The following is a 22,102-nucleotide window of genomic DNA, read 5'->3' on the forward strand; positions in this document are numbered from 1 at the left end:
AACTATCAATCTCAGGTAGGGCGTAGTATCAAGAACTCACCTGGCTTGTCCAAGCGCTCAGCGGATATGAGATGCCGCGTGATGCAAATACTGTGCAGCGCTTCGAGTAGAACGGGTCTTGCTTGACATCCATCAGTCACAGAACTCGAACAATGGCACCGGTGATAGATGGGTGGCTGATGAGTTCCAAATGTGCCACATAAGTCACAGCTGAACGTTAACCTTGACTATAGGTTACACGGAACAGGGTGTTGGCAACGTGATATGACCAGAGAAATCTTCACGTTACCACACGGGCATGTTTCCTGCGAACATCAGGCCATCTGAGTAATTGACATAACATTCAGAAGCACTTAAAGTCCTGAAATTCGGTTCGGCCGACAATGTGAAAGGAAGTCGTGCAGTGATGGCGCTTGAACGAACGCAGGGCCTGCCACCTTCTCTGATTTGAAGCGTATCTTCTGGTCGATGCGATCTAACTTAAAGAGGGTTACAATATATATTTAGTCGAGGTAACAAAGCCCATCCGTCGGATGAGTTATTGCAACACATAGTACCGACAATATTTACATTCGTTCATGCTCACTCTCAATTCATTCGTAGCTCCTGCGAAAATGCTACTGAGGATGTGAGATAACGCATACAGGGAATGTACTCGCCTCGTGTACCTTAGTATATGTCTCCGTTGGTTGCCACAGATATACTGAACTGGGTGGGTTAAAGGGTTTGGTACGATCGTTCACCCTCAGGATATCTGATGAATTAGCTGGCCCTGAGGCCTGAGTAGCGAGTACATAAATAAACGGACATGAAACAAGACTCGGACGTGGGCTCTAAAGTAAATTTAAATGGGACATGCCGTGCCTGCTATTGGATCCGAATTGGTACGATACGAAAATAACTATGGATCACACTCGTGTTTCAGAAGCACAGCCAGCATCCGATCATCTCGAGTCAGATGACCAACCTACAATATATATAACAACACGCGCAGCTTGCCAGAGGCTACCAGGCGAGAGACAATAGACAACCTGGTGAGTGGTAACTACTAGTTAGCTCTTCACCCCAATAATTGACCACAAATGTCAAGACGAGGCACCCGTATGATACTAGTAGCTGAGCTATGGCTGCCAGCTCCATTCCAAGGCAGATCCGTCAGCTTTCTCCGGCCCCTACACCTCCGAAGCAGAACTTTGAGGGCCATGCGAGAGCTATTCGGAACTTCGTCTTCTTGCACGACAACATTCACATCGTGACTGGTTCAGAGGACGGCACGATGCGCAAGTGGAACTACGACACAGGTCTTCTTGTTGGGAAACCGTGGAGTGGAGAAGGTGGAAGCATATATACACTGGTGCTATCACCGGACGGCAAGACAATTGCGTGCGGGAGGGCAGATGGGAGCGTTCAGCGGTGGAACACGGATGGAAAGATGATGCTTGAAGGTGCTTGGACGGGTCATAGCGACTGGGTGCGGTCGCTTTCATGGTCTCCTTGCGGAGGTCACATTGCCAGCGGGTCCGATGATGGAACAATCCTCATTCGAAGAGTGAAAAGCGGAATAGTAGAAGTTGGCCCAATCAAGACGAAGCAGTACCGGGTGTGTGCTCTTGCATATTCACCTTCTGGAAACAGAATAGCTTCAGGCGGGTGGAACACAACGATTTGCATATGGGACAGCAAGACCGGCGAGCTTGCTCTCGGGCTCATCCAAGACCTGGGTTACGAAGTGACATCGGTGGTGTGGTCGTCGGACGGTACAAAGCTCTACTCCGCGTCTGACAAATTAGCACGTGTCTTCGACAGCACCTCAGGCGCGCTACTTCATTGTTTCCAGCACGACGATATCTTGTATTCCATCGCACTTTCACCCACATACAATGTCCTGGTTTGCGTAGGCGATCAAGGTGTTGTACAACTATGGGACACGGAGTCCCATCAGCTACTTGGACAGCCATCTGTCCAGAATCGCCAAATCCTTTGCTGTGCATCGTTTTCTCGAGACGGGAGATACCTAGCATGTGGCGGACATGACAGGACACTCGCTATGTGGCTTGTCAACGACATAGCTTCCCAGCTTATATCAATTACAAAGTCACCATGGGGTGATCATGTCACTGATGAAGGACACAACGATTTATGTGACTCGTTTCCCTGGGTAATTTTCGTGTTTATCATGCAAGGCACTAGTACTCACGATAAATATTCCTTGTAGTATTATTCCCAGAAATCTCTTCCACCGGAATCATTTGTCACCCGTCTCTCTCACCCATCTTTCATTCGCCGTTTGTGGAACGTCATTTCACGACACTGTCCGCCTGCAAACGAATCTGTTTCACGAGAACGCCCCAACCGTAGTTTCTTCGCTCGTCGTGCTCGCTCAAATCCGCCTGTAACTATCCTACCCAGCCAATCGACAATAGCATGGAAGGTTCGACTAGAAGAAGACGACTTGGAGGAAGATGACAAAGAGGATGATGTAAGTTTTGTCCCTGCTCTCGCATATCGTCATCTCAACGCCAGCTTTCCGTGAACACTCAGACGGGCGCAAGCAAACTACAAGAATGTGGAAGCAAGCAAGGGAATGAATCTCTTATCGATATTCAAGGCCCACCTCCCTATGATCTCACTCCCCATACTGAGCTCCAGAGCAAAGAACACAGAGGCTTCTGGAGACGGGCAATGCAGAGCCCACCTCCCTATAATCTTGCTCCCCCTGCTGAGCTCCGCAGCGAAGAGAATAGAAGCTTCTGGAGACGGCTAATGCACATTTGAGCGAAGGAGCCTAGTTCCATCAAATCGGCTCCAGGGTTCGAGATAAGCGTCCGTTTTGATCGTCATGTTTGTAAGCTACTGGAGGTTCATCATCACACATTCCCCATCACACTCATTTTTGCGCCACCTAACATGGCTATGGCTCAGATTCTGACTTGATATGTATTCCCTATGGATGCTACCACTTTGGTGTTTTCTATCATTCTATTCGGCTTGGGGTTCTTTTTTTTGTTCCGCTAGATGTCGAACTCGTCATGTTCTATTACTATATCCTTATTTACACTCTTGACGGTGTATCTATACTCTATTCTGGCATTACATGTACACGCATTCCACTACGTAAATGTACTACTAATTATTAGCCCTCGAGGACTGACAATAGCTCGAACCAGTTTCCAGTGCCTAAGCGAATTATGCATGCGTCGCAGGAGTGCCCATTTTAGTAAGTCATTATCGTAGTAATATCGTTAACAGCTCACGACATTTTCCCCCATCGGCACACGTGGGCCAGTAAGCTTGGCTCACGGTGCTTGTATCAAATACATTGGGACCGAGCTTATATCCGCAGTCGTGAACAGGAAAGATGAAAATAGAACAAAGCGGAGCCTGATGTCATTTATTTCTTCTGTACATGACGCTAATCAAGGTTTTACAAAACAGTACCATCCATCCTTGTCGTCATGCAATGCTAAACGTTGCGGACGCTGCCAGAAGGCTCCATCGAGTCTTAGCTGGAGCAGCCAGATTCCACGCCCGCTCCTCAATCAACCAGCTAGATGTCAACAGCGCCAATTTTCGTCATCGCTACATCATCGATTTATCGTATATATATATAAAGCCCCATCGACGTACTTTCTCTCATCTTCTTAGCTACAACACATAATCAACAATGTCTTACGATCAAGGAGACCAAGGTTCACGTCGTACGTCGTTTGAATCCGTTTACAAATCCCAGACATACTTAATATCTTTATTATCTTGACAGGGGACTTCAACGACAACTCAAATGATGATGCCTCTATTGGCGATCAACGCACTGTCCCTGGGGGAACCGACTCCCCATTTTCAGACTCATACGGGGGTAGCGGGACTGGCCAAGCTGGTGGATACACAGGAAATGAAAGTCGCATCGGTCGACAAGGTCAGGAAGGCTTAGATCAAGGCGACGAATACTGCAATACAGATTCTGGAACGGACGGTAATCGTCGCGTTGAGGAGATTCAGGAAGTGAACGCCCCTGGAGTTGAGCAAACTGGTGGCGGATATGACAGTGCCCATGGCCAAAACACCGGCGGTGACGGTGGTAGCCGTGGGTATGAGCGTAATACCGATGATTTTGATTACTCTGGGCTTGGTAGTGGCCAAGGCGCTGGTACTGGTACCGGTCGTGGTCCAACTGGCAAGTTGTCTTCCATAGGCTCCAAACTTAGAGGTTGGTCTTTATTTATTTGACTTTGCAATTATATTCACATTCGTGCATAGGCGGAGCAGAGAAATTAGCTGGCAAACTTTCGCATGATCCCTCACTTGAGGCTAGGGGCGAGCAGCGCAAGGTATGTCCTAACTTATACTTGCACTGAATGGGATGATTTATAGTTTTATAGTCTGGCTACTGAGTTACTCCAGATGAAATTGTACCTATATATGTATCATAAACGTGCTTAATGAGGAAAGTCATCATGTCACAATGGGGAACAGTCTTGCGATGTATCATGCCTGTCTTTGTAAATAATTGTACTTTTCATATATTTTTGTCGAATTGAATCCAATCGGATCCTTTGTACCACATAACGTCTTGGCCCTTAATGATTGGAGCCTGAGGGTCAGCGTAGAAAGCGGTGAGTAACGCATAATTGTGGCATCGTTCAGCGCTGAAATCTGGCGTCGCAATATGATGCATGTCAGCACTGTGACCAAGAATTCGATTTTGAGCCGGCAAACTACTGAATCGCACTGGAGTGGGGTTCAGCATCATTCCCCGCAAAGTTCCAAGGTACCCGTGAGAATTTGGTACCATTATCGAAACTGCGCAGTTGCTACGCCGCTGTCAACTTGTCTTCACTTTGAGCAATTTCACTGATTCAAGTTCAGCAACCATTTGCTTCCGAAAACACAAGCTCGAAACGTGGTACTGTCATGTCATGTGGTGGGTACCATTCGAACATTATGTTGAACTAGGCCTCACTAGGTTAGAATATTCTAGTTTCCATTTCAAATCCACTTTCAGGGCCGAAATGTTCAAGTTGTCTATGCCAGTGGATGGTAGACTTTTAAATAGGACTGCCGTATGCTATAGCCAAGGCATCACTGCACTTGATCCGCTGGGGTGTTAATTCCAAGGTTGCTGGTGACCGGGCCACTGCCGCTCAAGACATCAATTATGATATAATACTTGCTATCTCTTGACAAGGCGCATTGCATCCAACCACTCTCTCCGTTCAAACTGTACTGTTGACCAGCCTGATATCATGGGCTCGTTACGCGACGATGACGTTGAGCTGAAGTCCGATGATCTCAGTGTCCTGCCAGTGAATCCGAGAGAGCAAGCACGCATTCTGCGCAAGATGGATTGGCACCTGTTACCTTTCGTCACGGTTTTTTTCTTATTGTCGTTCTTGTGAGTTTTTTGAATGTATGTAATGTCTAATGCTGCTTCACATTCCATGTTACCTTCAGAGACCGGGCCAATATTGGTAAGTTGGAACATTTATTGTCGATTGCATTGCTGGCTGAGTCGTTCACCAGGAAATGCGACGGTTGCTGGAATGACTACAGACCTGAAATTGACTGGCTTCAAGTACAACATTGCTGCAGCCGTCTTTTTTGTGCGTCGTGTGTTATGCATGTTCTATCAAGTGCTGAGTTATTTTAGATCCCATACAGCTTTGCTGAAGTCCCCTCGTATGTACAACATCAAGAATAGCGAGTCTGTACTCAATGTCTGTGTAGAAACATCATCCTCAAGCTATCAAGGCCATCGCGATGGTGTACGTTCACCTTTACCTTGTCACTTCTCATCACCTAACCCAATATTGATTTAGTGCCGTCTATCATGATCGCATGGGGTATTGTGATGACCCTTATGTGTCTCGTCAATTCATATCAATCTCTCGTTATGTGCGTGAGGTGTATTCGCATAATGGAGACGGACACCATAACAATCACAGAGCCCGAGTGTTCCTCGGTTTGACCGAAGCAGGATTATATCCAGGAATAAATTACTACATTTGCCTTTGGTATCCACGTTCGGAGCGGTCCAAACGTATTGCTATAATCTTCTCTGCAGCGTCAGTCGCAGGTATGTGTCTTGATATGTACCGGATTTTATCTCCTTGAAATCTTCTTATTCATTATAGTTGCCTTCGGTGGACTCCTTGCGTAAGTTGCCTCGTTTTCCCATCAGTCCGCTGTTGACCTTCATGTGCATATAGGTATGGTATTGAACGGATGAATGGGTAAGCAGGTTGCTTGCCTTGTCAGCCACCGCTGATGTGCCAATCAGAGTCGGAGGATTGTATGGTTGGCAGTGGATGGCATGTTTGCATATTTTCAATCCAAGACTTTACTGATTATCTCTCCTAGTTTTGCTTGGAAGGCATTGGTCAGTCGTGCCAAATCTGAGACGAATCGGATACTCATCTTAAACTTCAATCAGTCACTGTCCTCGTCGCGGTTTTCTCTTTTTTTTACATGCAAGATGTGAGTTCGTGGTTATGCTGGGTCTTTAAAATGCTAATTTAGACTACTTAGTATCCTGCAACAGCCACATTTTTGACCGAACCAGAGAGATTATACATCATAGATGTGCTCAAACAGGATTCGAATTCTCTTTCCTCTCGCTTCGATACTGAGTTCGTCTGGCAAGCCATGAAAGATTACAAGACCTACGTCCAAATTCTCATTTATTTAGGGTACTCAGTCCTCCTGTCATCTTGCATGCATTATCTGAATTGATCATTAGGTTACTTGTTCCCGGTTATGCGATTGCCCTCTTTTCACCAACCATCATCAACGAGCTTGGCTACTCTGCTGCGAATGCCCAGCTACTCACAGTCCCACCATTTGTTGCCGGCGCTATCGCAACAATCATAGTTGGCATCCATTCTGACAAGCACAATCTTCGTGGCCCGTACATCATCGGCGGCGCGCTCGTGTCTCTTGTGGGATACATCTTACTATATTGCTCCGTACAAGCGGGTCCGTCATACGTTGGAGTTTTTCTAGCTGCTGCGGGAAATTTTCCGACCATCCCAGTCATTCTTGCTTGGGCAGGCTCAAATGCGGGAGGCGACTTAAAGCGTGGAGTTGTACTAGCAATGGTCATTGGTATTAGTAACCTTGGAGGGTACGTCGTATTATCATAAATCCAATCATTTGCCTGCTCACGCCTGTCTTAGTATCTGCTCCTCCTTCATCTATATTGATCCGCCACGTTTCCACATCGGACATGGCACCAACATGGGATTTCTTTCTCTTTCGTATGTCTCATCAGTCTTTCGAACTGCAACGTAATAACACGATCTTCTAACAGAATCATAATGAGTAGCTTCGCCATGTGGAACTACAACCGGCTGAACAGAAAGAAAGAAGCGCAGTGTCTGACGGAAAACATTGGCGACGATAGAAGATACGAATTCAAGGACATGGGCGATGCCAGTCCGCTTTTCAGGTGAATTCTATGATTCATTCGCAATGGTACCCTGACTGATTGATATGTAAGGTACACCATATGAAACATACCGCTAAATCAAGCTGTCCTTGAACGTTTTTTGATATCACATCGGGAATAAGGCGCACGTACATCTCACTTGTAATAGTACTGGCATAATATGGCGTAGTATAGACACCAAATATTATAGGCACGTACAATCAGAGGTGGATCTTATAAGTTGACAATAACAATGAAGCTCTCAGAAGCACAGCCAGCATCCGATCATCCGGGGTTGCCACACTGCCAAGGGTGAAAATGGAACCATTCGGGAGGACCGTTTTCCAGTCTGGTGTGAGAACCATGGACCAAACCATGGAGAACCGAACTTCGTCCAGTTCAAACCATGATTCTGCACCAGGCTGCAGCAGCGCACCTTGCGCGTGACCCTTACTATGCGGCTGACGATGATGACCTTTGAGTATATAATAAGTAGTTGGAGTTCGTACTACTCGTATCTCCCTCCCTCCATTCCCTTCGCAATCATGTCATCCGCAGTAGAAATAACTGCCTTATAGACCCCAGTTTCTCATATACACAGGCGGTCAACAAAGACGCCAGGACTGAAGATGGAGGGCGGATGAATGATGTGGTTGCGAATGTAGGGTCTTCTTGCACCACCACATACAGTGACATCGTTCATCCGCCTTCCCCTAGTATCGAGCTAACAGCCCCTAAGCTGTTAATTGGTGAGTGTCATGTTACTATTCAACCGTACACTTATCAACTTTCCTGCTCGTCTCATACAGACGTTGAATCTAGCAACATGGTTGTAGGCCCTTCTACCTGGCGATATGTTTGATAGGCATTGAACCCATATCAACTGTACCGTCAGGTAGAAGCTTCACCACACATTTCACAATTGCGGAGACCCATTTGTACCGTGCCATCGTTGAGGCGAACAGGAAACATCAGGCAGAGTTGAAGGACTGCGAAGAACAACTGGAGAGACGTAAGGCACAGGCGAACGCTGAATGATTGATACAAGAAGAAGACTTGGAACGAGCACGGCGAGGGCTCGGCTTGAGGGCCTGAGGCCCGACCCAGCACATCACTATCTCCACAGACGCATGGTACTTGACGACGCCCGTTATTTTATAGCATGCAGTCAATACAACTATAACATCAATGAATTCCAGCAAGTGGACCTCTTTCACCAATTGCAGCAATTGGTCAAAGAAGTCCACTCGAGGCTCAATGATGAGGATGCGTGCTTACTGCACAATGACGCGTTGACAATGATATTCGACAGTAGCCAGGGTACCATCCGATCGGAAGGTAATCTTAGGGCTCACAGTGCCTCCGCAGAGGACCTGAAATCAGCTATCGCGCAGCCGAACTTGACACCACCGCAGGTAGCAAGTTTGAAGAACAATGAAAGGGTTTCATGATACGTGAATGAGTAAACTTTACTCATTCACGCGTCATGAAACCCTTTCATTTTAGATACCTTTGTGAAATCAAGCTGTCCTTGGGTGTTTTTATATCACTTCGGGAATAAGGCGCACCTATAACATTTCATTTGTAATAGTAGAGTAGCGTAGACACCAAATAAGGCACGTATGATAGCAGGTAGATCTAATAAGTTGACGATAACAATGAAACCGCTCATTCTATACGACATCCCCTCCCAATTGCCTGGAAGCTACTGGTCTCCAAATACATCGAAGCCCAGGTTAGTATGCTTCACGCGAGTTTAAATCTGACTTCCTTACCTCTTGTGTCAGGTTCGTGTTAAGCTACAAGGAGCTACCTTTCGAGACTGTCTGGGTCGAGTACCCAGATATTGCGACTGTTCTCAAGGGTCTCGGCCTGATGCCCAAAAAGAGATCCGACGGTCCAGATATATACACCGTTCCTGTCCTCAGTGACCCCAACACTGGCGCTCTGATCGATGAATCCCTCGAGATCGCAGCGTATCTCGAGAAAACATATCCCGCAAAGCCAATCTTCCCGCACGGCTCTCAGATGCTCATTCGCGTATTCGACTCTGCATATCTTAACGACGCACACCCCATCGTAAAGTTGATATATGTGCGTGCTGCAGAGATTCTGAACCCCGCAAGCGTGGAGTACTTCTGTCAAACGCGCTCGGAGAGGTTTCAACTTCCGTGGGAGGTTTTTTCACCCGAAGGCCCGAAACGCGATGGAGATTGGGCATATCTTGAGCAGAGTTTCAGTAAGGGAGAAGCGTTACGCGAGAAGAGCGGCACGGAGTGGGTTATGGGAGATACGTTCTCGTATGCGGACATCATCGTGGCAAGTCGACTGTTCTGGTACAAGCGCGTCTTGAAGGAAGATGAGTGGGCGAGGATCAGCTCTTGGAATGGAGGAAGATGGGCAAAGGTGCTGGATAAGATTCAGCAGGAATGTCACCTGGCGTGATATGGAATCCCGGTAACTTGAGATCTCAAAATTATAAATACCAGAATCACATACCAAGTGCTGCAGCTGCCAACAATATTATGCGACCCATCATCATGTACGACATACTAAGCGATCTTCCAGAAAAGAGATGGGCGTCTGACAACTTGAACCCATAGAGACGTCGTGCCGCAACACATGAAAGACGTTGATAGCTGTTTTGTTTTGTTCCTGTGTCCCGTTTGCGTAAGTCTAAAAGCGTAAATGATGTCTATGAGTGGTGAAAACAAGCCGTGACACCTTCTGTCAGTGCAGACAATGCAGAGGTGGGACAATCCTGCCGGTAGCTTGACACCTGGCAGGAACATCGACAACATCAATAAAGCTGGTAAGTTCTTGAATAGCGATGACTTAGCGAGGGAAACGGCAACTTTCTGGAAAACACATACCTCCAATGTGCTCGCAAATCCCTCCAGCCAAATTTTAAACATGGCGAGCTGGGTCAGTTTGATGCAAGTACGTCTTGAAGAAGGATGTCGATGAGTGGGGCAAGAATACGGCCTCCCGTGACCCGTCTGCTGCAGTCATGACTATCTGATCAAGATATTCTTCGTGTTTGAAAACGACAGCTTTCACGGGTCAGCGAACCGGTGACGAGACACTCTGAGATTATAAATGCCAGAATCACATCGTAAGTACGGCTACTTGCAGAATGCAACCCATCATCCTGTATGACATACCATCCAAGCTCCCCAAGAAAAACTGGGCACCTAACCCATCAAAGACGAGGTGCTGTGGGCGCATTGTAAGACCTGATAACCGACTCACACACTACGCGTCAGATTCTATCTCGGCCATAAAGGCCTTCTGTATGAAGTTATCTGGGTGGAGTTTTGTGTCATTGCTACAACCATGAAAGATTCACACCTATAAAAATTCGGGGGTCCAGGACCACATTGAGGTCGAGGAGGACAGCGATGTAGGGGAGATCTGATAGGCACTGGATTGCGCGTGATATGACTTAGTTCTGCATGGTGATGCCTCCACGTTTTGTCGGAAATGAAAAATTGTGACACGCGTTTCATATCATCAGGGCCAAGGTCAGAATCCATTTTGTCGACTGGCAGCTGTAAATGGCGGCATTGCACCGCGCTTATGAGATGTCAGTGTCGCGACTCGCAAAGTCCATTCTTGAGCTTGAGCACTGCATCTAGCACTTTACAGCGATATCTTAGAAACGATATCGCTTGAACAACGTTTGGAGGCTTACCTTGACCGCTCGGTTTGTCAAATTCCGACTCATGCATCGACTCGGAGAATGACAGATCCTAATTAATAATTACTGACACTGTGGTTGATGTGCAACAGCCGGTATACCGTGACTTGTTTGAACAGGCCTCCAATTGTGGGCCGTGGCTGTGAAATATTTATAATCGATGATGAATCCGACTGGGTGTTCTTCAGCTTCTGCCATCGCTACTCAGAATCAGTCAGCCCAGCGCTTGCTAAGCATATCTTGCAGTGCTGCGTGCCACCCAGGATTTCCTGATGGTCCACAGCCAGCCTGACAAATCTATCTATCTTAAACTCGTTCAGCCTGTCGAGGTTGGCTATAAAATACGCGATGTGGATTCCTGTCTCAAGATCTCCAATTGATACCATTCAAAGCATTTCATACCTAGTTCACCATGTCTGATTCTTCGACCTCCGCACTCTTCTCCCCCATCCGCGTAGGCAACATCAACTTGCAGCACCGCGTCGTCCTTGCCCCACTCACCCGTATACGTGCACACGCGGATCACGTCCCAACCCCAGAAGCTCCAGCGTACTACTCTCAGAGAGGGTCTACCCCTGGAACTCTTCTTATCACAGAGGGCACGTTCATATCTCAGAACGCTGGTGGTTATGATAATGTCCCTGGGATATATACCGATGCCCATCTGGAGGGATGGAAAAAGGTATGTTGTATCTTGCTCAACAATGATGAGAGCTGACTCACGCCCCGAACTGCAGGTGACAGAAGCAGTCCATGAGAAGGGCTCTTTCATTTTCCTACAACTCTGGGCGCTCGGCCGCACCGCAGACACAGCCGTTCTTGCCAAGGAAGACAATAGTCCCCACGTCAGTGCCTCACCCATCTTCATGCCTGGCAAAACAGACGTGCCACGCGCACTTACCAAGGATGAAATCAAGGAGTATGTTGCCACGTATGCCACCGCCGCAAAAAATGCCATTCGAGCTGGTTTCGATGGCGTTGAAATTCACGGCGCAAATGGCTACTTGATCGACCAGTTCATGCAAGACGTCAGTAACCAACGCACAGATGAATACGGGGGAAGCATCGAGAATCGCGCAAGGTTTGCACTTGAAATAACGGATGCCGTTGTGGAGGCCGTTGGTGCTGAGAGAACGGGGTTCCGAATGAGCCCCTGGGGCATATTCAGCGGTACGTGTCACATCATTCAATACCGGCGATCTTTATTTAGCTGATTTGTGGTGTAGGTATGGGCATGGCAGACCCAAAACCCCAATTCTCCTACGTGGTTGAGCAGCTGCGCAAACACAAACTCGCATACATCCACGTGGTAGAGCCGATGCCTACCGAAGTCACTGCTGAGAAAAACAGCGATTTCCTCCGTGATATCTGGCAAGGGGTTGAGGGCAGCACCTTCATCAGCACAAACGGATATACCCGGAATACCGCAATTGAGACGGTAGACAAGAAAGGCGGCCTCATTGGATTCGGGAGGTTGTTTATGCCAAACGTGAGTTATTTGTTTCCTAGACTAGGCAGTGACTAACACATCCCCTTTACTAGCCCGATCTTCCATTCCGTCTGCGAAAGGGCATCGCGCTTGAGCGGGGTGACCAAGCAACATGGTACATGCGCGGCAATCTCACACCAGCGGGTTATTCGGATTGGCCCTTTGCGCCGGAGAATGATCAGCAATAGAGCAGCAAATTCTGAGATGGTCTTGTAAGTAATATACCTCCGAATAGAAGTTACCTTACTGTATACACCCGATATTGTGCTTAATCTTTGATTCTTTATCTCAGTCTATCTTACGGTGCGACTTGAGTGGTGACAGTTCATCGTGTTTTTGACCAAGAGGCATCAAGCCAGAAGTACGTCGGATATCAGGTTGTCGGACTAGATTGTAGGACCGAGTATGTATATATACATGAGTTGGGTTTCCCGACAGTCATGCAACCGAGGGCACCAGAAGTCTTTCATTGCCAGGAATGTACAGACTCCCTCGTAGATGTCCTTGATGTTGATCCACATTTTTGAAGAAGTGTAAGTATTACTCGCGCTAAACCATCGAAGCTGGAAAAATGTTCGAAGACGTTTAGAAGCACCAATTATTGAAAAGTGAACGAAAATTGCAGAGGGTACAGGCAGGTCGCCAACGTCTGGCAGTTGTTTAGGAGTACAGGTGGACAAATCCAGTTCGCCGTTTTCATGACCTGGAAGTCGCTTCATTGATTTCTCCCCTCGACTTCGACTTCGTTGGAACCAAGTACCTTACCCCTACTAAGATCTGGGCTTGTCGTGAACCGAATCCGTGAATGAAAAACAGATGCTGATAGCAGGAGTCGGTAACAGCACATATTCTGCAAGTAGCATATACTCATTCTCTGCCAACTCTTGATAACCTCCTGCATCACGGCCCATCTAAAGAGATCACGAAGAGTTGCAGAACCGACGACGTTGCTGTAATTCACGGAACACGCTGATGATTTTCTGGCCATAGGAAAGCGCGATACGGCAACGCTGGCAGAGAATGGTTTCAAGCTCCGCTTGAGGCACATCCTGGAAGTGAACCTCGAGGAAACAACGTCGGAAGGCACGGGACAAAACCTTGCTCCCTGCATATAGGCCAGGAGGATTCTGCGTTGCGAAAAGTGTGGATGTAGGCGAATGACCTCTTGTGTCTCCGGAATGATGAGCTCCCGGTTGTCATCTAGCAACCGATTAAGAGCTTCCAACACGTCTGTAGGTGCAAAGTTCAGCTCGTCCAGTACAATCCAATGTCCATGTCGGAGAGCATGGACAAGCAACGAGCTTGCCAGTGGCAGGATCAGAAACGTATGAGCCGAAGTATTCCTGCACGTCAGTGTGTAACAGACCTCAGGTCTGCCTCCCAGAGAGGTTGCAAAACACCCTCTGCGTCAAGAGAGTAAAAATCGGAACTTTCGAGAACAGTGTCGCGTGCATCGTGAATACGCTTTATCTCCAATGTAGATACGAGCCAGCTGTCGGTCTCAATGACAGTCCCATCGATAGTCTGCGCATAGTTAATTGGACAGTCAACGCCGCAAAACTTGCCGAGGACATGAGTGATAAGCCTCTCGCACTCAATTTCTGCCATACCAATATGCGATGCATAGTACCGAGCAGCGAGTAATCGTACACCTGTATCAGGGTGAGGCGGGAAGAATAGTTTGGATAATAGCGACCCGTCCGATAGCAGATGCTTGGGAAGATTAGCACGGAGAAGGCGATAATATGCAAGCAACATGCGGTGCCGACAAATGGTTTCAATTTCAGCAACAGAAGGAGCCGCAGCTATGAAAGCAAGTGGTCCCTTGGATAGACATGGTGTTTGCAAGAAAGCGTATAAGGATCTACAACCAGGCGTGAGACGAATAACACAAGTGCGATAAGAAAGCGCACGGATGTAGCTTCTCGTGAAGCTCAATGAGGAGACGAAACGCGATGAACCTGTCTTCGATATCGTCATCGTCGTGAAGCCATCTGGCGCATAAATCGATCAAAAGAGGTCTGAACAGATCGGCAATTGTCAGAGTGAGAGCTGGAACAGCTAGTAGTCGAGATAATGTGGATAGAGCGTGTGTTGGTGTATTCGCTTCAGTTATATGTGGGATATGGAAGTGGTTGATATTAACTCCAATTTTTCGTCACAACGACCAAAGTTTGCTCCAGAGCGGAGGGTGAGTTCTCCTTGCCTCGACGCCTATAGGAGGCGCACTCGAAAAACCCAAAATACTTGCGTAGAACGCAGGACGACACCAAAGACATCCCATCGTCGTGGGGCTCTTGATCCGAAACGACAAGGGAAGCCGGAGGAAGCCACGATGAAGATGACGATGTTAATGAACTGGATGCCATGAAGTCGAAAACGCTGGATGCAGGCGATGTTGATGAGGGACAAAGAAAGGAGAGGAATCAGCCACGGATGACTAAGACGTCCGGAACCGGGATTAAAACCGGCCCTGTGTGATCGAGACGACAGACATTTAAATTTGCTAAACCAGTCCCTATTCTAGGTCCTGGGATATCGGCGCATCTCCAACAGCTGGGAAAAGGTACACTGTGCCAGCCATTAAAAACCTCAACACTGGCATAGTGGTCTACGGCTCCCATGCAATTGCCAAATACCTCGACGAAACTGACAAGCTACTTATACCCCGCGGGGCACACGTACTTGTAGAGACCTCCGAGACCCCATATATCAACACAGTCATGATGCCGTCCTTCAAGCTGCTCATGACCAGAACTCTCGAGACACAGAATGATATTAGCTGGCAAGTGTTCATCCAATCGCGATTAAAAATGTTTAGAGAAACACACTGGGAAGATATGGCTCCTGAGGGGAAGGCACAGCAAATGTGGGCTGCGTTAAAGAAGGGCCTTGGTGTGGTGAACGGGTGGTATCAAAAGAGCGGGGGTAGGTGGATTATGGGAAACACGTTCTCGTTCACGGATATCGTCGTGGTGTCTTGCAAGTGGATAGTTTGGTGGAACGCTATCTTGAACAAACAAGAACGCCAAGAGGTCCACACATTGCACGGGGAAAAATGGGCACGTCTCTTGGTAGATGTGAATGCCGGGTGCAACACAGATTTAGGCTCCTGTGAAGAACATAGTCATTAATCCTTATGAATTTCGCTGCTACTTAGAGCTAAAGAAACAGTTGTGTCGGATACCGTGCCTCGCACAAATAAGGACAAGCTGATTGTCACGCACGTGACCGCGTTGCCTTTCATGCGGAGTTTGAAATGGCAAGCGTCTCCTGACTCTCCTCAAACGCTAGTCATCCGATAAACGAGACGTACGTCCTCGATTCAAATTCATTCTCCGCAAACGTACCCGTGAGAATTTAATACCATTATCGAAACTGCGTCACTGTGAACTTGTCTTCACTTTGAGCAATTTCACTGATTCAATAACCATTTGCTTCCGATCGAAGCGTGGTACTGTCATGTCATGTGGTGGGTACCAATGATTTGAACATTGTGTTGAACTAGGCCTCATGATAACTAGGTTAGAATATTTTCAAATCCGCGAAATGTGCAAGTTGTCTTTGCTAGTGGATGATGTGTTCTTGAGACTTTTAAATAGGTATGCCGTATACTATATCCAAGGTATCACATCAGCTGGGGTGTTAATGCCGCTCAAGACATTAATTTATGATATAATACCCGCTATCTCTTGACGACAAGGCGCTTGGCATCCAACCAGTCTCTCCGTCCAAACTGTGCTGTCGCCCAGCCTGATATCATGGGCTCGTTGCGCGACGATGACATCGAGCTGAAGTCCGATGATCTCAGTGTCCTGCTAGTGAATCCGAGAGAGCAAGCACGCATTCTGCGCAAGATGGATTGGCACCTGTTACCTTTCGTCACGGTGTTTTTCTTGTTTTCATTCTTGTGAGTTTTCCGAATGTATGTGATGTCTGATGCTGCTTCACATTCTATGTTACCTTCAGAGACAAGGCCAATATTGGTAAGTTGGAACATTTACTGTCGATTACCGACTGAGTCGATCACCAGGAAATGCGACGGTTGCTGGGATGACTACAAGCTTGAAATTGACTGGATTCCAGTACAACATTGCTGCAGCCGTCTTTTTTGTGCGTCGTGTGTTGTGCATGTTCTATCAAGTGCTGAGTTATTCTAGATCCCATTCAGCCTTGCTGAAGTTCCCTCGTACGTACAACATCAATAATAGCAAGTCTGTACTCAGTGTCTGTGTAGGAACATCATCCTCAAGCTATCAAGGCCATCGCGATGGTGTACGTTCACCTTTACCTTGTTCTTTCTCACCACCTAATATTGATTTAGTGCCGTCTATCATGATCGCATGGGGTATTGTGATGACCCTTATGTGTCTCGTCGATTCGTATCAATCTCTTGTTATGTGCGTGAGGTGTATTCGCATAGTGGAGACAGACACCATAACAATCACAGAGCCCGAGCGTTCCTCGGTTTGGCCGAAGCAGGATTATATCCAGGAATAAATTACTACATTTGCCTTTGGTATCCACGTTCGGAGCGGTCCAAACGTATTGCTATATTCTTCTCTGCAGCGTCAGTCGCAGGTATGTGTCTTAATTCGTGCCGGATTTTATCTCCTTGTAATCTTATTCTTTATAGTTGCCTTCGGTGGACTCCTTGCGTAAGTTTCTTGGTTTACCATCAATCTGCTGTTGACCTTCATGTGCATATAGGTATGGTATTGAACGGATGGATGGGTAAGCAGGTTGCTTGCCTTGTCAGCCACCGCTGATGTGCCAATCAGAGTCGGAGGATTGCGTGGTTGGCAGTGGATAGTATGTTTGCATGTTTTCAATCCGAGACTTTACTAATTTATTTCTCCTAGTTTTGCTTGGAAGGCATTGGTCAGTCGTGCCAGATCTGAGACGATTCGGATGCTCATCTTAAGCTTCGATCAGTCACTGTTCTCGTCGCAATTTTCTCTTTGTTCTACATGCCTGATGTGAGTTCGTGGTTATGCTGGGTCTTTCAAATGCTAATTTAGACTACTTAGTATCCTGAAACGGCCAATTTTTTGACCGAACCAGAGAGATTATACATCATAGATGTGCTCAAACAGGATTCAAATTCTCTTTCCTCTCGCTTCGACACTCAATTCGTTTGGCAAGCCATGAAAGATTACAAGACCTACGTCCAAATTCTCATTTATTTAGGGTACTCAGTCCTCCTGTCATCTTGCATGCATTATCTGAGTTGATCATTAGGTTACTTGTTCCCGGTTATGCCATTGCCCTCTTTTCGCCAACCATCATCAAAGAGCTTGGCTACTCTGCTGCAAATGCCCAGCTACTCTCAGTCCCACCATTTGTTGCCGGCGCTATCGCAACAATCATAGTTGGCATCCATTCTGACAAGCACAATCTTCATGGTCCGTACATCATCGGCGGCGCGCTCGTGTCTCTTGTGGGATACATCTTACTATATTGCTCCGTACAAGCGGGTCTGTCATACGTTGGAGTTTTTCTAGCTGCTGCAGGAAATTATCCGACCGTCCCAGTCATTCTTGCCTGGGCAGGCTCAAATGCGGGAGGCGACTTAAAGCGTGGAGTTGTACTAGCAATGGTCATTGGTATTAGCAACCTTGGAGGGTACGTCGTATTATCATAAATACAATTATTTGCCTGCTCACGCCTGTATTAGTGTTTGCTCCTCCTTCATCTATATTGATCCGCCACGTTTCCACATCGGACATGGCACCAACATGGGATTTCTTTCTCTTTCGTATGTCTCATCAGTCTTTCGAACTGCAACGTAATAACACGATCTTCTAACAGAATCATAATGAGTATCTTCGCCATGTGGAACTACAACCGGCTGAACAGAAAGAAAGAAGCGCAGTGTGTGGCGGAAAACATTGGCGAAAATAGAATATACGAATTCAAAGACATGGGCGATGCCAGTCCGCTTTTCAGGTGAGCTCCATGATTCATTCGCAATGCTGCCCCGACTGATGGATATGTAAGGTACACTATATGAAACATACAGCTAAATCAAGCTGTCCTTGAACGTTTTTTGATATCACCTCGGGAATAAGGCGCACCTACATTTCATTTGTAATAGTACTGGCATAATATGGCGTAGCATAAACGCCTAATATTATAGGCACGTACAATCAGAGGTGGATCTTATAAGTTGACAATAACAATGAAGCCAACTCGTGTCTCAGAAGCACAGCCAGCATGGGACTGCCACACTGCCAAGGGTGAAAATGGAACCATTCAGGACCGTTTTCCAGTCTGGTGTGAGAACCGGACCAAAAGTCCGGTTCGTTCAGTTCAAACCATAATTCTGCACCAGCTGCAGCAGAGTCAGCCGCGCGGCTGACGATGATGATGTATTTGAGTATATAGTAATAGGTAGTCGGAGTTTATACTCATATCTCCCTCCGTTCCGCAATGCCATCATCAGCAGTCCAAATAACTGGGGTCCTTATAGACCTCCGCCTCTCATGTACACGGGTCATCACCAAAGACGCCCGGACAGAATATATAGTTCGCACGCAAGAACCTATGACAACCTACAACAACGTGGTTCAACCGCCGTCTCCTATCAAGCTAACAGCCCCTAGGATTTTAATTGGTGAGCGCCATGATACTATTCAACCGTACACTTATCAACTTTCCTGCTCGTCTTATACAGACGGTGAATCTACGAATATGGTTGTAGGGCAACCCCTATCAACTCTACCGTCAGGTAGAAACTTCACCGCCCATTTTACAATACCAAAGACGCATTCTCTCGTGGACGCAAACAAGAAACATCAAGCAGAGTTGAAGGACTACAGAGTACGACTGGAGAGACGCACGACAGAGGCGAACGCTAAATGGGTGATACAAGCAGAAGACTTGAAACGAGCACAGCAAAATACATCAAAGTCTTCCCGGCGCAAGAAAAGAAAGAAAGGTAGTTGGTTTCACTATTCTTGCACCATTGTTCTGTGGTACTCAATCACATTCAGCTCGTTTGGTGGAAGAAGGCTCAGCACCGGTCTCAGAATCAGTCTCAGCACCCATTTCGGAATCCGTCTCAATGTCAGAATCCATTTCAACACCCATGTCGGAATCCATCTCAGCATCCATGTCGGAATCCGCCTCAGCACCCATGTCGGAATAAGCGTCAGCCTCCGTCAACATCGCCGTACAGATGGCGATGAACAGGTTTTCCAAGCAGTTTACGAGTGAGATTGATGAGCTCAAAGTTTCCCGCACTCAACAGGTGTGTACCTGGAACCAGTACTCCGAGTCAATGAGCAAGCTAACAAGAGTCAGGTCCAGAAAATTTGGGAGCTGGAAGATTCCAAGGCAACGTTATCCCAGAAAATTCTGGGCCTTGAAGATTCCAACGCAACGTTATCGGCTGATAACAAATCCTTAACCGCCACTGTGCAGCGTGTAACTACTCAATTTCAGCACCCTGCATTAACTCCTCTGATTTTTACTCTAGCATTCCATAGCACTCCATGCTCTCCACCGACGCGTGGTACTTGACGACGCCCGTGATCTTATACGCAAGCGGTACAAACATAATATCAATGACCTTCGGCTGGGGAGGAAGTCGTCCAAGGGAAGCCAGCGAAGACCATGCAGCAATTGGTCAAAGAAGTTCGCTCGAAGCTCAATAATGAGGATGCGTGCTTACTACACCTTGACGCGTTGACGATGATATTCGGCAGTAGTCGGGGTACCATCCGAGCAGAGGGTAATTTCAGGGCTCAGTGCTCCGCAGAGGACCTGAAATTAGCCATCGCGCAGCCGAACTTGACACCATCGCAGGTAGCAAGTTTGAAGAGCATTTACTCATTCACGTATGAAACTCTTTCATTTTAAATACATACTTTGTGCATCCATTCTTCAAATTCTAACTGGCTTACCGATGCTCCATATTTGAACCATGACTTCTTTCCATCGTCGCTAAGTCCGTCTGAGTCAGGCTGGGGATCGCTCAAGTTCTGGAGCGGTCAATATGATGGCCATTGTAAGTACACAACCGCCTGTGACCTCCTGTGACGATAATATTTGAGGTGTGCTAACAAATAGTTCAAAAGACTAGAGCAAACAGTGATCGGACTTCAAAATAAGTCGCGGCAAATCGGCAAGTCGAACCGTAAAACCTATCCTCCACCATATGTATCTCCCTCCGTTCCTTTCGCAAACATGTCAGGATCCCCTGCAGTCGAAATAACTGGCCTTATAGACCTCAGTCTGTCATGTACACGGGTCAACAAAGACGCCCGGACAGAAGATATAGTTCGCACGCAAGAACTTACGACAACCTACAACAACGTGGTTCAACCGCCGTCTCCTATCAAGCTAACAGCCCCTAAGATTTTAATTGGTGAGCGCCATGTTACTATTCAACCGTACACTTATCAACTTTCCTGCTTGTCTCATACAGACGTTGAATCTTCAAATATGGTTGTAGACCAACCGCTATCAACTCTACTGCCAGGTAGAAGCTTCACAGCACACTTTAGAACGCCGGATACACATTCGTACCACGACATCGTTAAGACGAAGAAGAAACATCAGGCAGATTTGAAGAAGCGCCAAACAGGTATGTTACCTGGAACAACTCGATGAGCAAGCTAACAAGATAAAATGTCAGGATGAGACGATAAAACATCAGGACGACAAGATACAGGGCCTTGAAGATTCCAACGCCGAGTTATCAGTTTCCCTGGAACATGTAACTACTCAATTTCAGGACCCTGTACTAACTCCTACTGATTTCATTCTAGTATTCTGCAGTAGTGTGTATCCTCCACCGACGTGTGGTGCTTGATGATGCTCCTAGTCTCCTATCCACCCGGTATGGCTATACCCCCGCTTCACTTCGACCAGGCTAGCAGGAAGTCGACGGCCAGCCGGCGAAGAGCCTGGGGTGATTGGTAAAGGAGGTCCGATTGAAGCTGAACCAAGACGACGCGCGCTTGGTGCCCGATGAGGCTTTTGAAGATGATATTTGACAGCAGTCATGGTACTGTCCGCGGAGAGGCGAACAAAGTGGCTCACAGAGCCTCTGCGGAGGACTTGACCCTGGCTATCACGGGGTATGATCTGACAGCCTTGCAGGCCAAAACCTTGCAGGGCATCTTAGACGAGTTTGCCCACCACGAAATTCCCTAGATACCTTTGTATGACTCCAATGTTGGTCAACGGTGTTCCAATATCACACCATTCTCTTGAAAGTGCAGTGTAAAGCTGTCCCTGTGCGAATGAATCAGTTGGTAGGTCAAGCCTCGGGAGCATTGGTCCGCTCAAGACACTGAAGTCCACAGCCTGCAAATCCTTGGTGCGTTCCCATATGGGGAACGCCAACTCATTCTCCCCTACACCTTCCATGCCCGCTTCTGGTTCCCAAAACCTGCAAGAACTCACCACCGACCCTCCCTCGCACCCTTACCTCCCGATCCCTCTATAGACGGTCATTTCAGATCTGGGGTGTATTTAGGCC

At 47.2% G+C, this 22,102-nt stretch overlaps 9 protein-coding genes across 9 annotated transcripts; 8 read left to right on the forward strand and 1 right to left on the reverse strand.

Moving 5' to 3' along the window:
• Window positions 1–2,047: 2,047 nt before the first annotated feature.
• Window positions 2,048–2,775, forward strand: F5147DRAFT_653807 (uncharacterized protein; the record flags this gene model as incomplete). Its single annotated transcript, XM_041433814.1, has 3 exons — window positions 2,048–2,158; window positions 2,216–2,479; window positions 2,524–2,775. The coding sequence occupies 3 exons, from the start codon at window positions 2,048–2,050 to the stop codon at window positions 2,773–2,775; spliced, it is 627 nt and encodes a 208-aa protein (XP_041291603.1).
• Window positions 2,776–4,837: 2,062 nt separating this feature from the next.
• F5147DRAFT_700427 (major facilitator superfamily domain-containing protein) lies at window positions 4,838–7,647 on the forward strand. The gene is made up of 18 exons (XM_041437690.1): window positions 4,838–4,921; window positions 4,969–5,392; window positions 5,452–5,468; window positions 5,521–5,600; window positions 5,648–5,676; window positions 5,725–5,762; window positions 5,817–5,892; window positions 5,943–6,073; window positions 6,132–6,153; window positions 6,207–6,230; window positions 6,278–6,308; window positions 6,358–6,376; window positions 6,431–6,474; window positions 6,526–6,686; window positions 6,737–7,120; window positions 7,173–7,253; window positions 7,307–7,444; window positions 7,496–7,647. Exons 2-18 carry the CDS (start codon window positions 5,244–5,246, stop codon window positions 7,506–7,508), a joined length of 1,437 nt encoding a protein of 478 aa, XP_041291604.1. The 5' UTR covers window positions 4,838–4,921; window positions 4,969–5,243; the 3' UTR covers window positions 7,509–7,647.
• Window positions 7,648–9,081: 1,434 nt separating this feature from the next.
• On the forward strand, window positions 9,082–9,868 carry F5147DRAFT_578926 (uncharacterized protein; the record flags this gene model as incomplete). The annotated part of the gene is made up of 2 exons (XM_041431460.1): window positions 9,082–9,158; window positions 9,211–9,868. The coding sequence occupies 2 exons, from the start codon at window positions 9,082–9,084 to the stop codon at window positions 9,866–9,868; spliced, it is 735 nt and encodes a 244-aa protein (XP_041291605.1).
• Window positions 9,869–11,324: 1,456 nt separating this feature from the next.
• F5147DRAFT_614245 (uncharacterized protein) lies at window positions 11,325–13,080 on the forward strand. The gene is made up of 5 exons (XM_041432495.1): window positions 11,325–11,805; window positions 11,861–12,293; window positions 12,350–12,612; window positions 12,666–12,967; window positions 12,990–13,080. The coding sequence occupies exons 1-4, from the start codon at window positions 11,536–11,538 to the stop codon at window positions 12,798–12,800; spliced, it is 1,101 nt and encodes a 366-aa protein (XP_041291606.1). The 5' UTR covers window positions 11,325–11,535; the 3' UTR covers window positions 12,801–12,967; window positions 12,990–13,080.
• A 452-nt stretch (window positions 13,081–13,532) lies between these two features.
• F5147DRAFT_774850 (uncharacterized protein) lies at window positions 13,533–14,981 on the reverse strand (the record flags this gene model as incomplete). Its single annotated transcript, XM_041441638.1, has 5 exons — window positions 13,533–13,739; window positions 13,775–13,913; window positions 13,979–14,476; window positions 14,526–14,633; window positions 14,842–14,981. 5 exons carry the CDS (start codon window positions 14,979–14,981, stop codon window positions 13,533–13,535), a joined length of 1,092 nt encoding a protein of 363 aa, XP_041291607.1.
• A 67-nt stretch (window positions 14,982–15,048) lies between these two features.
• F5147DRAFT_837800 (uncharacterized protein) lies at window positions 15,049–15,746 on the forward strand (the record flags this gene model as incomplete). Its single annotated transcript, XM_041444098.1, has 2 exons — window positions 15,049–15,089; window positions 15,140–15,746. The coding sequence occupies 2 exons, from the start codon at window positions 15,049–15,051 to the stop codon at window positions 15,744–15,746; spliced, it is 648 nt and encodes a 215-aa protein (XP_041291608.1).
• A 310-nt stretch (window positions 15,747–16,056) lies between these two features.
• F5147DRAFT_700444 (major facilitator superfamily domain-containing protein) lies at window positions 16,057–18,764 on the forward strand. Its single transcript, XM_041437691.1, is given in 19 exon segments — window positions 16,057–16,084; window positions 16,262–16,522; window positions 16,582–16,598; window positions 16,646–16,725; window positions 16,773–16,801; window positions 16,850–16,887; window positions 16,937–17,012; window positions 17,063–17,193; window positions 17,249–17,270; window positions 17,323–17,346; window positions 17,394–17,424; window positions 17,475–17,493; window positions 17,548–17,591; window positions 17,643–17,803; window positions 17,854–18,237; window positions 18,249–18,252; window positions 18,294–18,370; window positions 18,424–18,561; window positions 18,613–18,764. 18 exon segments carry the CDS (start codon window positions 16,374–16,376, stop codon window positions 18,623–18,625), a joined length of 1,437 nt encoding a protein of 478 aa, XP_041291609.1. The 5' UTR covers window positions 16,057–16,084; window positions 16,262–16,373; the 3' UTR covers window positions 18,626–18,764.
• Window positions 18,765–19,040: 276 nt separating this feature from the next.
• Window positions 19,041–20,616, forward strand: F5147DRAFT_837802 (uncharacterized protein). Its single transcript, XM_041444099.1, has 6 exons — window positions 19,041–19,228; window positions 19,289–19,552; window positions 19,608–19,752; window positions 19,807–19,864; window positions 19,918–20,040; window positions 20,093–20,616. The coding sequence occupies exons 1-6, from the start codon at window positions 19,045–19,047 to the stop codon at window positions 20,303–20,305; spliced, it is 987 nt and encodes a 328-aa protein (XP_041291610.1). The 5' UTR covers window positions 19,041–19,044; the 3' UTR covers window positions 20,306–20,616.
• A 186-nt stretch (window positions 20,617–20,802) lies between these two features.
• F5147DRAFT_774854 (uncharacterized protein) lies at window positions 20,803–21,774 on the forward strand (the record flags this gene model as incomplete). Its single annotated transcript, XM_041441639.1, has 4 exons — window positions 20,803–20,983; window positions 21,044–21,202; window positions 21,443–21,536; window positions 21,618–21,774. 4 exons carry the CDS (start codon window positions 20,803–20,805, stop codon window positions 21,772–21,774), a joined length of 591 nt encoding a protein of 196 aa, XP_041291611.1.
• Window positions 21,775–22,102: the final 328 nt, after the last annotated feature.

This window comes from Suillus discolor (assembly GCF_016758755.1).
Source record: "Suillus discolor strain FC423 chromosome Unknown F5147scaffold_35, whole genome shotgun sequence".
NCBI classification, from domain to species: Eukaryota; Fungi; Basidiomycota; class Agaricomycetes; order Boletales; family Suillaceae; genus Suillus; species Suillus discolor.